Genomic DNA, 17,397 nt, shown 5'->3' with positions numbered 1-17,397 from the left:
GACCTCTTTCGTGCTGAAGACCCTGGACATTCACTTAAGGACGATTATGGAGAGAACGCCTTTCTCTAAGTCCCAGCATGCCTACCTCAAAGGAAAATCCACAGAAACCGCCCTCCACGAGGTAATTGGCACGGTTGAGCGGTCGCTGCAGTACAAGCAGTATACCCTTGCCGCCTTCTTGGATATAGAAGGAGCTTTCAACAACGTCAGTACCAACGCCATCATGGAAGCCTTGACCGGTATTGGAATTGAGGGGTATCTCACGCATTGGATTATATCCATGCTGAGTACCAGGATAATCCAGTCCGATCTGGGAGGTAACCACTTGACCAGTGCTATCTCACCGGTGCTCTGGTTAATAGTAATGGACAAAATTTTACGTACATTGGTCAGCAGCGGGGTGAAGGTAGTGGCGTATGCCGACGACTTGGTAATATTAGTATCAGGGATGTTTCTGTTCATTATGAGCGACATCATGGAAGGAGCGTTGCGAAAGGTGTGCCTGTGGGCCGCACGGCTGAATGAACAAAGATTGGTTCTTTCCTCTAATGTAAAGTATCTGGGTATAATCCTGGACCCTAAGCTGAATAGGAGGTTGAACATAGAACTGAGGGTTAAGAAGGCCTGTATAGCCTTCTATGCCTGTAAGAGAACCTTTGCAAAGAAATGGAGTCTCCGGCCGAGGATGATTCTCTGGATGTACACCGCTGTAGTGCGTCCAATCCTGACGTACGGATCTATTGTATGGTGGCAGGCTTTGAAGAAGAAATACAATAGAACAAAGCTTAATAGGATTCAAAGACCCGCGTGTGCAGGTGCTACGGGGGCTCTGCAGTCCTGCCCGGCAGATGCTCTCAATGTACTCCTGCATCTCCTCCCCCTAGACCTCCACATCAAATATGTTGCAGCGTGAAGTGGCGTCAGACTACGTGAGTCCGGATGCTGTAGGATGAGTCCTACGGTCATAGTAACATCCTAGATGACTGGGCATCCCCCGCGGACTATGTCACACGCAAGCTGAACTTCACGAGAAACTTTGCTGTGGACCTTCCAACCAGGGTAAAGTGGAAGACCGGCGGCGTGTTGCAAGACTATAACACTCTATTCTTTACGGACGGATCAAAGTTGGCCTATGGAGTCGGCGCGGGGGTTTTCTCGAATACACATGGTGTTATCCAAGTCGTATGGTCTCCCAGGTTTCACCAGTGTATTCCAGGCGATATTGGAAGTCTGTCGATTTCTGGAGCGTGATTCGAGTCCCAAGCGTAACATAGCCATTTTGACCGACAGCCAAGCGGCCATCAAGGCCTTGTATTCAACGACGACATCTTCCCGGTTGGTGGGGCAGTGCAGAGACACGCTCAACCATCTGGGCGGCACGCTCAACATCACTCACACTGACGGATTGGCCAGGCAAGGCTCTGCTCTTGGCAGTCCCTCGGGGAATACAGTCGGTGTTCCGCTAGCGGCTCTCGGGGGCCGAATCTACTCGCACTACCTAGCAGCCGCGGGCCTGAGATGGCGAAGGCTTTCAAGCTGTGCCAAATCAAGGAGAATTTGACCCGCTTATAACATATCCCGATCACGAGAGCTCCTGTGCCAGACGCGTGCAAATGCATTCAAGATTACGGCAGTGTGCACGGGGCACTGGCCCATAGGGGACCATGCCGCTAGGCTCGGCTTACCCTACAACTCGCATTGCCGAAGCTGCGGAGAAGAAAGGGAAACCCTCATGCACTTTCTCTGCGATTGCCCAGCTCTGGCTCGAGTCAGGCTGCGGACACTGGGTAAACCATTCTTTGGGGACCTCAGTGAGATTTCTATCTGCAGGGTCGGAGAGCTGCTTTCCTTCGTGAATGCTATGGGCTGACTATGAAGATCCGAGCCGGCTGGACTCTGCTTCCCTGTTCCTATAACAACAGTCACAGTCTTAGGAGTTTGTGGCATCAAAACGGCGCACCAAAGCGCTAATTGGGCTCCTCGGAGCGGCCACTGATACCTACCTACCTACCCTACCAAGGACCTGTACATTTTCTGTCTCTGGGAGATATTATTAAATTTGCAAAAGCCCTCGAACGTCGTAGGCAGGCGTTTGAAAGGAAAAAATACAGTGCGCCTATTATGAGGCCTCAGTGTTTAGAATAGGAAAAAGTATTACGAATGGATGGTTTCAGTTGACTAAAATCTTACACAAAAACCTAAATATGAAATTTAAATTTTTTTTTAAATAGATTTAAAGTTGAAATATGTCTAAAAAAAGCTACAAACTATTTAATTTTATCAATAAAGTAATTACTATTTATAAACGGCAATGCAATCAGGACGTAAATGAAAGAACTTCATACGAGATGTTGACAAAAGTGTACTTTGCAAGCAATCAAATATTTTCTCACTTATTGTCAGATATCTTCTCGTATTTGGACATTTATATCATACTTATTTCATACACACTTAATTAAAACTAAATTACTAAATAAAATTTAATAAATAAAGCAGAAAAATGGAAAAAACAATTTAAAAAAAAAAAAAACTAAATTATTCATGGACCCTCAAATTAATATAATTATATTTGGTAGAATTATATTTGTAGTTATATTTAATCTCTTTAATTAAAATAATTATATAAGTTTGCTGTAAATAAAGTCAAAATCGTTAAAAAAAAATAAAAATCCAAAGAGAAAGATAAACAAGAATAAAAGTCAAATATAAACATATATCTAGGTCTCTAAATAAATTAAATAGTAAAAAAATTGCTTGTTTATTACTAATTTTCCTGCAATTTTTTCATATAAAAAGTGCTGAGGATTTATTAGCAAAACATGGAATTGATTGTTTCGATTAGAAAGAAACACGAGAAACTTAAAGTGAAGAGAAATATACGAAACTTTTCCCTTCTCTAAATAATTCCTATTGAAATAAATAATAAAGTGATATAGCAAACAATGAATTATACAATGAGCAATAATTAACATAACAAATAATAAATTTAAATTATTTAATTCAATATTCAATGCAGAAAAAATCAAATTTATGATATACGCTGGTAATTATTTAAATAAAAATTTATCATTGATTTTGAAACCACACATATCTAATGCAAGAGAATCTTATTATCGGAAAAATTGTATAAATCACTTGCAAAAAATAGATACAATTACTTACTGTCTATAACACGATCCGTCGTTGAAGATTTTTTCTGTTGATTTTGCTGTTGCTGTTGATTAGTTTGTTGCGGTTGCTGTTGATTCGTTTGTTGATTTTGCGATGATGGTTGATTAGCGGTTTGAGAGTGTGGTTGTGTCGTTTGACTGTTTGATGACATTTTTTTAAATATTTTATTTGTTTATTTTAGAGTACTTTAATTTATTATTTTAATAATTATTAGATTGAATTTTTGTAGCGGATTAAGTGTATCCTTTAGATGTATATGTAAATATATTTGTAAATATTTTATAAATTATTTATTTTATGGTTTAATATGTATTTTATATTTGTTTAATTTTAGTAGATCAGCACACACGCACGCACTGTTTCGTCGAAGAAATGATTGATTTCAATATTTATATTAACATATTTTCTATATCGGAGAAAGAAGAAAGGGCGGGGTTGATTATTAAATTATTTAATTATTAAATTATTTCTTATTTATATTAACCTCTTGTTTTCTAAATTCTTAGGTTGTATGAAATGACTTGCAATTAGTTTCACTTAGAATAATTATCTTCTTTTGTTGCTTGTCGATTTAAGTCCTTAAATTGCAAATATCATAAATCTAATTCTTTCTAATTTCTTGTCACTTAACTAGCACAAACTAATGTAGAATAGATTAACAAAGCACTTAGAAGCATTCACACACGCCCACTCGAAGCCACCTGGAATAAAATGGGAATGTTATAACTTTTTCAAATGAATACGAAAAATATTGTATTGTAAATGTTTGAAATAGGAATTTAATGAAAGAGAAAATCCCTCCTCCTTTTTTGATAAATAACCTCTTCCTTCTGATTGTCATTTTTTTAATTGTTTTGTTTCGGTTCTTGCACACCCCTTCAACACGGTTGTTACCCATGCAAAAGGTGAGAGCTGCCAAACTGTCCTTTGAACATTTCAAAGCACCTGGCATGGATGGCATCTATCCGGCAATGCTAAAGGAGGGTATGGAGCATTTAGAGCGACCTCTAAGAAATATTTTTCAAAGATGTCTTGCTCTGGGCTACGTGTCTTCTTCTTGGCAACAGGTTAAGGTAGTTTTCATACCGAAACCTGGGAAAGATGACTATCCTAATCCAAAGAACTTCAGACAGATCAGGTTGACTTCATTCTTGCTGAAAGGTTTGGAGAGACTGGTGGAGCGTCACATTCGTGGAAACGCACTTAGGTCACACCCACTTAGTGAAAACCAACATGCTTACCAATGTGGAAAGTCCTGTGAGTCTGCTCTTCATTCTTTGGTCGCAAAGATAGAGGATGCAACTTTGAATGGGGGTGTTCGTGGACATTGAAGGGGCTTTTGACTGTGCGCCTTTTCAAAAACTTTGTGATGCCGTCAGAGCGCATGGTGTTGATGATGCTTTAATTAAGTGGATCCATGCTATGCTAACCCAAAGATTGTTGTGCGCTGAGGTAGGGGTCGATCGCTACCTGAGTACAGAAGCAACGAAGGGCTGTCCCCAAGGAGGTGTGCTTTCGCCGCTTCTGTGGAGTATGCTGATCGACTCACTACTATGCGAACTGCAAAATTTGCCAATACACGCTCAAGCTTATGCTGATGACGTGGCTGCACTTGCTGTTGATCGGGATCTTGGAACGGTGTGTAGGAATATACAGCGTGCCGTTGATTTGATAGGCAGCTGGTGCCTTAGACATGGTTTGTCAGTTAATCCAAATAAAACCACAATGGTTTTATTCACAAAAAGGAGGAAACTGGATGGACTTTGTCTCCCTGAGATGAGGGGTACTACCCTTCAACTCTCCGAAGAAGTGAAATATCTGGGGGTCACTCTAGATAAAAAACTTCTTTGGAACAAACATGTAGAGGTAAAGATGAAACGAGCTCTCACAGCTTATGCGCTGTCCAGACGGACCTTTACCTCGACATGGGGACTCAGGTCTCATGTGGTAATGTGGATATACGTTGCCATCATTAGGCCGATGTTCGTATATGCATCCGTAGTGTGGTGGGTTAAGGTGAGGCAAAAAGGTTTTCACCGTAAACTAGACGCACTGCAAAGAACTGTTTGTCTGGGTATCACTGGTGCTATGAGCACGACATCCGGCGCAGGTCGGAATGCACTACTCAATTTGCAGCCCCTGGATATATTTATTCAGCAGCTGATAGGCTAATTCGATTAGATCTATGGGAAAACAACGGATGTGGGGGGCACAGAGCATTGGAAGAGTTACTGGGAGGATTAAATCCAGTTCTTACAATGCCTTCCGATTCTCGTGTCCCCATGCATCTGTTTGGTAGAAGATATGTAGTTACCCTGAAGCATAGAGAGGACTAGGAAAACCCAGAGGAATTCGTGGCCACCGATGGCTCAAATACAGAAGAGGGTTCTGGAGCCGGAGTCAACCTCTCGAATAAAAACGAGAAGTGGGCTTTTCCTTTGGGACAATATGCCATGGTTTTTCAAGCCGAAGTTTATGCGATCCTAAGAGTGGCAAACTGGGTGATTGACGAGCGGTTGAAGGGCAGGCAGTGACAGTCAAGCTGCACTGAGGGCATTGAGCACCTCGAAAATCGTTCAGGAATGCAGAAACCGTTTGAACTCTATGTCTAGATTCAATACGGTGGAACTACTCTGGGTACCTGGTCACTGTGGCATAGAGGGAAATGAAATCTCGGACGCTTTAGCGAAAGAGGGGTCAATTTCCCCTATGCCGGGACCGGAGCCAGCAATTGGGGTATCAATAGCATTGGCTAAATCTGTTTTCAAAAATTGTGAACAAGTTTCCCATAATGACAGGTGGCAGAGCCTAAATGCTGCTCGACACACCAAACTTTTCCTGCCAGAACCCAACATACGTACCGCAAAGTTTATCCTGTCGAAAAGCAGGAGGACTTGCAGGTGTATTGTGGGCATTCTGACAGGCCATAATTCACTAGCTGCGCATATGTTCAGAATAGGAATTACCGAAGATGATACGTGTCCCTCCCGTAATGAGGAAGCGGAATCCACGGAGCATTTCCTATGTGAATGCCCCGCCTATGGACGCATCAGGCATCAGATCTTTGGTGCCGGTGTCCTCCAATTGCGACGGGTAGCATCACATCCACTAGCGGAAATCCTGCGATACGTTAACGAATCCGGAATATTCCTTTAGACGGGAGAGGCGAGTACAATGGGCCAACACGGTCTGAGTGCTCAGAAGCTGTAGCTTCTCCCCCACCATACACGCACACACACAATTGTTTTGTTTGTAAAACAAAACCTTACTAAAATCGGTTCAATATCTGTCTGTCTGTCTGTCATACCTACTTTTCTCAGAAATGGTTGTGCCGATTGACGCCAAATTTGGTGAGAGGGTAAGAACTATGAACGCCCCAACATGCAGCAAGTTATTTTTTTCTACGTTGAGTTTCCTCAGTTTAGTCCTCATCCATGCAAAAGGGGGGTTGTACACTTTTTTTTCACCGAATATAGTCATGTTGGATATCAAATGAAAGGTTTCCATTAGTACTTTTGGAAGCCAGTTTTAGTTTTGACATTTGTTGGAAAGGCGGGGAGTCAAAAGCGATGATTTCTTCAATGCACCGATTATCAGAAACTTACTCATAGGACCCTACATAGCAACCTTTATTGAGTCAGTAAACGAATTGTCAGAGCCGTTTTCCCTCTATTGCGCACGAAAAAGAATAAAGAGACCACAATACAATTTCTAATTAGGCACTTTTTAAAGCTACCAATTCGCAAATTTGGACGATAGTGTGACGGCTTCTGCTATCTGGAGCTAATGCGCGGAAAAGCTAAAGCGTCCCTGCATTTCGTATAGTTTTTCGGGTTTTCAGGACTTAAAATGAATGGCGAAGGTAGAATCCTCGTCAACGAAGAATCTGCATAACAATTGCCTTCCTGCGACCACCTACTTCTTTTTCTTCAGCCTTTTTCCTGTTCACAAGCCGGGTCGGTTCGTCGTGATCGATTTTGCCATTTGGTTCTATCAAATGCCTGATCTGGATCCAATCTCCAACCCTTTAAATCCTCATCCAGCTTATCAATTCACCCTTGTTTCGGCCGGTCTTTTGGTTGTTTACCATCGACTTCGGCGCGAATTACGTGCCCATACCATCGAATATGCTTCTCTCTCTCGTTTTTCCACGATCGGTGCAACCCCATATGAATCATAAATATCCTCATTTCGGATGTGATCAAAGCGTGTCACGTCATTAGTCCAACGCAACATCTTCCTCTTTTTTAGCGCAAGACGCCGTCCATTGTCTTTTATAGTCGACCAACACTCAAAACCATAGAGAGCGACAGGACAGACGACATTGCGATAAATTTTAGATTTGAGACGTTCGTCGATACGCCGATAGCAGAGAGTTGTGGAACGCCACTTTATCCAGGCTGCGTTAATGCGGGAAGCAATTCCATAACGCAGTTCTTCATTGACTGATAACATTGACTCCAGATATTTAAATTGCTCAGTTCTGGGCGGTACCACTTGAAATTATGATTTTGGTGGTCCATTGTTCTCGAGCACACACATTGTTAGGATTAGCCCCCTACATGGGGATGGACTATGAGCGATAAAATCCGGCTCAATAGGTCACAGTGGGCGGGTTACTTAATCCGTATGAATGAGGATGATCCAGCCCGGAAAGTCTATAAGGGCAATATCTATGGTACAAAAAGAAGACGAGACAGACCCTGCCTAAGATGGAGCGATGACATAGGCCAGGACGCCAGACAGCCTTTAGGGATATCGAATTGGTGGACCTCGGCGCAAAACCGGGATGTCTGGAGTTCCTTATTTAGGCAGGCCTAGACCGGATACCGGTTGTTGCGCCGTTGATTGACAATAGTGAAAACCCAGAAAAAATTCACAGCTTCAAAATAGAAGCACTGAGAAAAGTCAGCGACCTAATACCCCAGTACCAAAGATACCAAGGTTTCAATCACACTCAAAGGTATTGCAATCAAAATCAAAAATGTGTGAAATGTGCTGATGACTGCTGATGAATCTTCAAAATGTCCAGGCAACAGAGCTTCCTCGGCAAACTGTGAAAATTGTAAGGGCCAACGCCCCTCCACTTACAGAGGCTGTGAAAAGCGACGTAAAGGATCGCTGCCGCCAAAATTAACTGGTCTCGAAAAAGGACAAACTCAGCCACGCAAAACCAACCCAAGCGTTGGGTTGTTAAATCCAAGAAAATAGAATACCCACAGGTGGTAAGGTAAGGGTTCTATGGAAAGGTTAAAGCCGGTATTGGTACCAAAACTTTCCAGGCGTTTTTCCTCGTTATTGTTTAAACACGATGTGGAAAACGTTTAGCCGGCTGCTGAGGGTCTATTTGGTTGCTTATCTCGAAGCGTATCAGGTCGATTAAAAAGGAAAAGTTAAATAAACTAGGTTCCATAAAACCCTAAAAACTATAACAAGTTCTTGTAAACCCGGCCCATAGCGCGTGTATGTGCCCTCTATTAAATTACACCATTATTTGGTAGGCGGTCAAAGAGTAGTATAGGTCCCCCGCGATGGAGCATGAAACCTGTAAAACGCCTGATGAATCAACACCAACAGCTCTACTACCAAACCCTATCTACATCTCCACGTGGCCACTTAGGCCAGAAACGTTGGTACGATTGCCACCCTTAGATCTGGTAGCGATCGAAGAGGAGAAACTTAGGATCTACAGGTGTCAACTGAACGCCTTGTGGGCACAGACATAGTAAAATTAGTAACGATATCATAAACCCACCCTTGGGGATGAGAACTAATTTTACGTTGCTTCGATTCCAAAGTGAAAGTAAGAAGGACTGCAATCATTGAAATGACAACCATCAGAGGAGTCACGTATTGTGGTATTCAGATTAATGTAAGACAGTAATTGGGACTGAGGTTGGGATACACGGAATGAGCCCCACCGACTACGACTTCCTTGGAAGCACACCCTTCTCTTTTACGGTTCTATACTCTGTGCATCTAGAACAGCCCGTTCATTGATCACCTTGGGATAGTTGATTCGATTACATGGTGTAGCCAGAAATAGAGTTGACGACCACTTTCAAAGTGTCACCTATCCACTGCCACTTCCGCCTTCTGTTTAATAGGTACCTAGACCATAGAACAACTAAAGTGGATCTCTTACTGGTTTGATTGGAGTTGAGCTTCCTTGGTGTGGCCCATGATGTTTTGGGGGTTTCGTCTGAGATTTGAGGATGCCGGGCAGCTCCATAAAAAGCGTATGGCCGTTTCCTCCTCCTCCTCACATTGGCTGCACATAGCCGAAACCACCACCCCAATCTTTTCCATATGGTAGTTTAAGGAGCAGTGTCCCGTCAAAAGCCCTACTAGGTTTTCATGTCCCACTTTTTAAGGGACAACAAAAATGCCGCTCTAGTGGGCCTAGGCTCTTTCACAAGGATCTTCGCTTGCCGGCAAGAGTCCAAATTTCTCCACTCGATTGCGTGAACCCTTGCAATTTCACCCTTCAAAGTACAGTTGACCGTAGATGGTCGGATTCCAACAGCTGGTTCTGGGCCCACCATTGTGGATCCAGACCCTCGGCGAGTCAGTCTGTCAGCCCCCTCATTATCGGCGATGTTAGAATGCCCAGGCACCCACATCAGGAATGTTTCGTACAGTCGGCCAAGTTTCAGCAGCACCTGATGACAACTCCACACCAACTGGCTTGATATGTTGTTGCCATTTAGTGCTGATAATGCCGCCCGACTGTCGGAACAGATTCGAATGGTGCGACCCTTCCACTTTTATCGCAGACATTCTTCTGTTGCCAATGAAATGGCATATATTTCCGCCGGGAATATGGTCGTCATTTTTGCGAGGGGTCGGGCCAGTTCTGTAATCGGATTCTCCGAGAACACCCCTGCCCCCGATCCATCCGTCTTCCTAACGTTCACCGTGAGTCCATTCCGGAAGCACCAGCTGTGGATTACATGCAGAGTTGCATTCAAGCGGTCACATACTGTGTCCGCAAATTCGCCGGTAATTATTATGGCTAGGTCGTCCGCAAATGCTGGCGCGAAGACTTTTTTGTCCTCCAGGAGCCACAGCAGGGTATCCATCACCAAGAGCCATAACAGTGGAGAGAGAACCCCTCCCTGTGGGCAACCCCTGAGACATTCTGCTTCAATAGACTTCTGGCCGACCGATATGTGGATTTTTCTCCACTCTAGCATGTGAAGGATCCAACTGATTAGCAGCGGTACGATTCCATCCGGTCTTGCCGCATCACAAATTGCCGCGAATGAGGCATAATTGAAGGTACCTTCGATGCCCATGAATGCGCCTGAGGCGTGTTCTTTTTCGGACATCGCCTTTTCAATTTTTGCCGTAAGTTGATGCAGTGTTGTCTCCATGGATTTGCCTTTCTGGTAGGCGTGTTGCCTATGATGACGTGGCCACTTCGAAATGTGTGTATCCCTTATGAACCGATCTACTAGTCTTTCTAGTCCTTTAAGCAGAAAGGACGTTAGGCTGATCGGTCGAAAGCTTTCTGCGTCTGTGTGGGTGGGTTTTCCTGGTTTGGGAATGAACAACACCTTCACATCCCGCCATTTAATTGGAATATAAGTGTGTGCTAGGCATGCACGATATATATTCCGAATGTGTAGACCCAGGGCATCCATTCCCTCTATTACTAGCGCAGGGATGATGCCATCCGGACCTATAGATTTGTATCTATGGAACGAGTTAAATGCCACTTTCATTCGCTCCAGTGATACTACTTTGCATGCCAGATTCCAGTCTCTCGGTTGAGGGCTGTATGCACCTGTTGGCCCCGAGATTAGATTTCGGATGCTGCCTGGGAGGTGCACTTCAAGCTGCTTTCCGAATCTTCATCGCCTTCTGTGTACTTCCCATTCTTTGTAAACGTAAATACCCCAGTTTCTGGCTAAGTTCTTTGACCAGAATCCGCTTCAGCTTTGAGGTTGCCTCAAGAGAGTTAGTCTCTTCGCAGAAGCGTCTCCAAGATGATCGTTTAGCCGATCTTATGCTCTTCTTTAGAGCCTTGTCTGCATGTTTATAGCGATTCCAGCTAGTGCCTGATTCACCCTTCAGAGCACGATTGGGGAGCATCCTTGTCGTTCTCCTCTGTTTTGACAAATCTGAGTTTCACCATGGTGGTTTACCCCCTTCTTTGGCATCTTGAGTGGACAGTTTTTTTCGAAAGCTTCTCTCATGCTAGTTGTGATCATCTGGGTTGTCTTCTCAATTCCAGCAATTGATTTGATGTGCCTCCCAGGGATCGTGACTCGGGCGCTCAATTCTATTTGATACATCACCCAATCTGTCTTCCTCGGATTCCGAAATGGAGTCGGTGGAGGTGGATCTATGCCCATAACGAAATCAATGCGTCTGTGATCCGAGAGTGTGATATCGTTTGATACTTTCCACTCTCCCTTCAGAGCCGCGATGTCAGGAGATGCCATCGTGATGTCAATGACCTCTCGCCTGACTACATTGAAGAAATTAAGGATCTGCAAATCGGTTCCTACTAGATACTAGTAGGTAGCCTCGATCTTCTTGCATTGACGTTCGAACTTCCCTAGCATATGTGATGAGCGTTGACATCACATCCTGGTATTACCCCCATGCCTCTACTTTTGCCATATTGGATAGCTCTGATGAATCTGGGAACGTCTTCTGCCTCGTAGGGAAAGTATGCAAAGCACCATAGTATCTCTTTATGGTTAGATAAGCCGATGTGGTATCGCCATCACATAGGTCGTTAACCAAATTAGCCTGGAAGTCTTTGGAGACTACCATGCAGGTGCGGGGTCGATCGCTTCCATTGACATACAATAGGTCAGCATGTTGGAAGTTTAGGCCCCTGACTACCCCAGCAACAACCCACGGTTCTTGTATGAGGTATAGAGGCGAACTGTCTAAATCTAACGAGCTGAACTCAGGATCAAAGAAGATGGTTTGAAAATAAAAGAAAAATTCACGTCGAATTCGCCCCAAACACGCCCCAAGACGTCATCCTGCTGATAAAGGCAAAATAGAAATGTCACGCAAATGACATTTACCTTAAAATTCTTATCATTGATCAGCTGATATAAATGCCTATTTTAAAAGATACAATAGGGGTTATACGCCATATCAAATTTATCTTAACCGGGAAACAAAGAATATTTTAAGATATTGACGCCTCTCTGTCAACCCCTCTAGAAATTGAATTTATATTTATATTATTTTGATTGCATTCTGTCCCACTCAAGAGGATCAGGTGGTTGCCTGCCTCAAATGTATACAAATGCCAATCACCATATTGGTTGCCAAGAAAAAAAAAACCCCCAATCCATTTTTGCAGACAGCGTACGCGAGATGTTTTTTTCAGTTCTAGAGAAGTGGGTGCCACCGTTGTTGTACACTTCGCGCTTGGCGTTGTAGGAGGTATTTTTAGATTGTGGACACAATATTTCGGGTTAAGGTAGGGGGAGGAGACATAAAATGGTGTTGCGGAGGCACCCATGACCAGTGTTGCGTTTACAGCACCATTAAATCACAGCTTCTAGGGCAATATTTATCTGATTTTTTTCTGGCTTCATTTTTTGGTATAACCTGGTCAGCGAATCCATTTGATGGGAGAGCTACAGAACAGGCCAATTTTCTTTCGATGATGCAACTCGATTTGTTGTCCGGCCGCTGTTATCAGATTCGTTGATTTGTTAATTGTTTATTTATAGTTTCTCTTCCTATCTAATACCACCCACCTTCGGTAGATTTCATCCCACATATAAATCTTCCGAAATTTTTTCTGACCCCGAGGAAAATTTACATCAAACTCCTTGTCATTTGCATGGTAAGGCTTGTCAGGTTGTCTGACTACAGTTTTCACTACACGCCCCCTTCTCTTTTCAGCACCGTGCATGTTCTTATGAAAATAGATTTTAAAGAGCGGCTGGCGGATTCCAAGAAGAAAATTTAACTCCGAAATAATAATGGTATTAAGTCATGTGAACACGGTAAGCAGCTAATTAGAGAATACTCAGAATATTTCTGTCTATTCGTGAGTTTGGTACGAAATATAGTTGATCGAGACAATGTTTTTCGCTTGTGCAAAATCTTGGCGTGATACGATTGGCTCTTTTTCATCCAATACCGACAAAAGGAGGGGAGCTGCAACAAGGGAGGCATGGGCACCAGTAAAACCAAACAGATCAACGGAATGTAATTAAATGCTTATTTTTGGCATTAACTGGGGGATTGTTTCTGGTCTGATCGATTTGAAATTCCCTGCAGGCTCAGAAGGTACAGAGCCTTATAATAATAATAATATCTCAACACCTGGCAGCTAGGGATAAAATGCACCACCAAAAATGAGAAGAAGAAGAAATTTAAGGTCCGGTACGGATAACTGGCGGGAGTCGTCTGACTTGGTGACTGGGTCGGGCTCTCGTAATGGACAGCACGGCGTCGAAACCGCTAGTCGTGGGGCGGTTCGACGTCTAGGCGCCACGACGACCAGGAGCACAGCTCCGCCTGCTACAGCTGTTTCGCCACAATCTGTGGCCACCACTTCAGCAGGTTCGCGTAGGAAGCGGATGAAATGGACTGAAGAAATGAACCTCTTCATCATCCGCTCCTACTACGAAATAACGGCGGGGGCAGGTACAACATCTTACCGCCCCTTGTTGCACCAGAGATTCGTCGAGCGTTTCCCGCAATTGTCAGTCACAGACCAGTACCGCTTTATTACCCGCAGCGACACAATCCCGGCCACCATCCGGGGACGTGTTCGACTTGAGGTCATCGGGGAAACTGGTGACCGAGAGTCGATGGGGGCAGAGGCGGCGGCATCAACAACACCACGCCGCACTGCAGGCAACAGTTTCAGTATTCGCCGAAGCACTCTTCTCCGCCGTTCAGCTGAGGTTTCCGCTGAGGTTCGGGACGAATTCCAAAGAGCGTGTATGGAATTCCCGGATATGGATCCTTTGCATAGACCAGGTATTCCCAGGCTCTTTGCATCTCCAGCAACTCCGGGAATTCTATCTCAAATCAATGATCAGATTGCATCTCGGCTCTGTGCTGATATGTCGCTGCTGCAACTACAATCACTTGTGCATTGTGGTGTAATCACAGCTGTCAGATTGCATGGTCAGAAGATTCGCTTTCGTGTTATTGGTTTGAGTGACAAAAGAGATCCACCATGGAAAATTCGTCTGGAACGTCGGCGGGACTCACTAAGGCAGGACATTGCTAGACTGATTCAGATCAGCACTGTCAATGCCAGCCGACGGGTGAGAAATAAAGTGCAGAGGGTTTACCGGAAATATGCCATCCCCAGTGAGACACCCGTTGTTGAAATTCTGGACACACTAAAACAACAACTTTCTGTCATATGCAGTCGGTTACGACGGTATGGCGAAAGTCACTCCAGACGTAACCAGAATGCAACATACGCGAGTAACCAGCGGAGCTTTTTCAGATCTCTCAACGAATCCCAACAGAGCGCCCAGACGCGAAGCGAAAGAGTATTTTGGGGTGGACTTTGGGGGTTACCTGCCCTGCATGCTGAGTGGATCACCGCCGAAGGCACCCGCCATGCCAATACACCTGGCATGAATTTTGCGGATGTTACCGAAGAGGAAGTTCGACGAGCCATAACCATCTCGAAGAACTCCACCCGATCCAGACCTGGGATCGGGTGGAGAATTTCTGGTATAAGAAATTTACCAGCGTGCACAGTCGGTTGGCACGCAGTATAAATGAGGTCATGAGTCGGCTGGAGGAATTTCCACCTTTCCTCACTACGGGGATTACCTACCTTATCCCTAAGAAGGACACGGTGCAGGACCCCGCACACACAAGACCGATCACTTGCTTACCAACCCTCTACAAATTCATCACGTCCATTATTAGTGGAAGGACAGACGACAGACAGACCGGTAGACAGTAAATCGATGTTAATAAAGGTTTGCTCTACACAAAACCTTAAAAACGAGTTGTATATGCTCAAGGGTTTGTTAATAAGACAGAAGAGCTTTGGAAAACCGTTCTTTTGGACCACGACTCTAGATTCAACATTTTCGGTTCCGATGGCCTACAGTTGATTTGGAGAAGGGTGGTCACTGCCTGGATCATAGTATTGAGCCAGCAGCTAAACACGGCGGTGGAAGCATTATGATATGGGGGGGGGGGGTCATCTAGAATGTCAAAAGGACTCTTGCCCAGCCACCTCAGGGTTCGGATTTAAATCTGTCCTATCAAACTTGTAGGAACACTTTGAAAAGGAGCTACGCAAAAGGGAGGTAAAAGGCAAAAAAAGGCTTGAAGAATCCGAATAAGGATATCTGGAAGGTCTTTTCCTGCAAAACTTAGCGAAAAACTTCGAGGATCAGTGAAAAGGAAACCTTTCGCAATTTTAAAAGTTAATAGTTCATCACCATCATCAACGGCGCAACAACCGGTATCCGATCTAGGCCTGCCTTAATAAGGAACTCCAGACATCCCGGTTTTGCGCTGAGGTCCACCAATTCGATATCCCTAAAAGCTGTCTGGTGTCCTGGCCTAAGCCATTGCTCCATTTTAGGCAGGGTCTGCCTCGTCTTCTGTTTCTACCATAGATATTGCCAGTCTACAAGGCTGGATCATCCTCATCCATACAGATTAAGTGACGCGCCCACCGTAACCTATTGAGCCGGATTTTATCCACAACTTGACGGTCATGGTATCGCTCATAGATTTCGTCATTGTCTAGGCTACGGAATCGTCCATCCTCATGTAGGGGGCCAAAAATTCTTCGGAGGGGTCTTCTTTCGAACGCGGCCAAGAGTTCGGAATTTTTTTGCTAAGAACCCTTTGTCTTGTATAGTAAGAGCTTTGACGTTTCGAGCGGAACAGTTTTTGTAAGCTGAAATAGGCTCTGTTGGCAGCCAACAACCATGGGCGGATTTCATCATCATAGCTGTTATTGGTTCTGATCTTTGACCAGTGCGATTCGATGTTGTTAAGTTTTTGGTTTTTGGCACTGACGTTGCCACCATGTACCTCGTCTTGCATTCATTGAAGTGGGACTTCGCCCTGAGGTAATTGTGATCTCCACCAAGGGCAGTTCGTCTTACGGGGAGCTTGTGAAAAAAAAATCAAAGCTTATCCTGACCTAAAGGTGGAAATGTCAGTAAGATTCGAAGGACTCAGGAGGGAGACCCTGAGCTGATTAAACGAGAAAAACTCCAGCTCAAACTAATCGCTTGATTATAAACACTTTCGAAGAGGAGTGTCTGCCAAATGGTAGACTTAACCTTTATCAGCCGCGCACTGGCACGTAGTACGTCCTGGTGCATCAGCGAGCACTACACCTTCAGCAATCACCAAGCAATCTTCTCTGATCTATGGGTGTTACCACAGAGCAGAGCATCAGTATGCTCTAAACTGAAAGATTGCTGGCCTGCGAAAGCCTTGGTTGAGCAAATCTTTATCGAGGAGTGGTTAGACCAAGCTAATAAAGTAGGTGACTCCATGGTTGGTTGTAGTCGCAAAGCATCTCAAAAATGCTGAGTTATATTTACGTGAGCTAATCAGTGCTGCTAAGGATTGGCTAGAGAGTTCTGGTCTAATGCTTGTGGACAAAGAAACGGAACGGATATCATCACTTCAGAGACGCATGCTCAGCATGCTTGCGATAAAGCATCCACTGCAAGGATGATGTCGAAAGTGGGAGGGCCACAGTATGCATCTATGTTGCTTATAGCTAGGGTGGTGAGCTATTTCAGATGATGCTGCGGTCGTCTTCCCGGGAATGATGCCGATTGATATCGTGACGTCAGGTCCATCTCTCCTTTATCGTAGATGAAGGACGCAGAGACCTGTAGATGGCAAGAGAGTTGAGAACGCATGGGAGGTCAGTGGACACACAGGCTCATCCCTGCCATCAAGAAGTGGTTTGAGATCAATTATAATCTTACCCGATTTCTCGCGGAAGGATGGAGGATACTGTCAATACCTGCAGACGTTTAAACTTGATACCTGATCCGATGGTCCAGGACCCCGAACACGTATTCATCTACTGTCCAAAATTCGTAGAAAGAGGGAGGTAGCTAGAGGAAAATCTAGAGGAATTGCTAGTACCAGAAGATCTAGTTAATGCAAATAAACCTCAATCATTCCAAAGGCGCTTAGGATTCTGGAACGTCTGACGAATCTAAGGTAGATATTGATATTATAAGTGAATACTATGGAAGCCTCGAGGGTAAAGCG

The 17,397-nt window shown here is 44.3% G+C and overlaps 1 protein-coding gene across 8 annotated transcripts in view; it reads right to left on the bottom strand.

The window, feature by feature from the left end:
- LOC119661005 (serine/threonine-protein phosphatase 2B catalytic subunit 3-like) overlaps positions 1–17,397 on the bottom strand; it is a 134,053-nt gene that overhangs the window by 87,409 nt on the left and 29,247 nt on the right. For all 8 annotated transcript variants that reach the window (XM_038070130.1, XM_038070125.1, XM_038070131.1 and 5 more), the window contains one exon: positions 3,163–3,872. In XM_038070130.1, coding sequence (XP_037926058.1) covers positions 3,163–3,322 — 160 coding nt within the window. In that variant the 5' untranslated portion in view covers positions 3,323–3,872. The remainder of the gene's footprint in view (positions 1–3,162; positions 3,873–17,397) is intronic.

Source organism: Hermetia illucens, chromosome 7, assembly GCF_905115235.1.
Source record: "Hermetia illucens chromosome 7, iHerIll2.2.curated.20191125, whole genome shotgun sequence".
NCBI lineage: Eukaryota > Metazoa > Arthropoda > Insecta > Diptera > Stratiomyidae > Hermetia > Hermetia illucens.
This window is presented reverse-complemented; position numbering and strand designations above follow the sequence as displayed.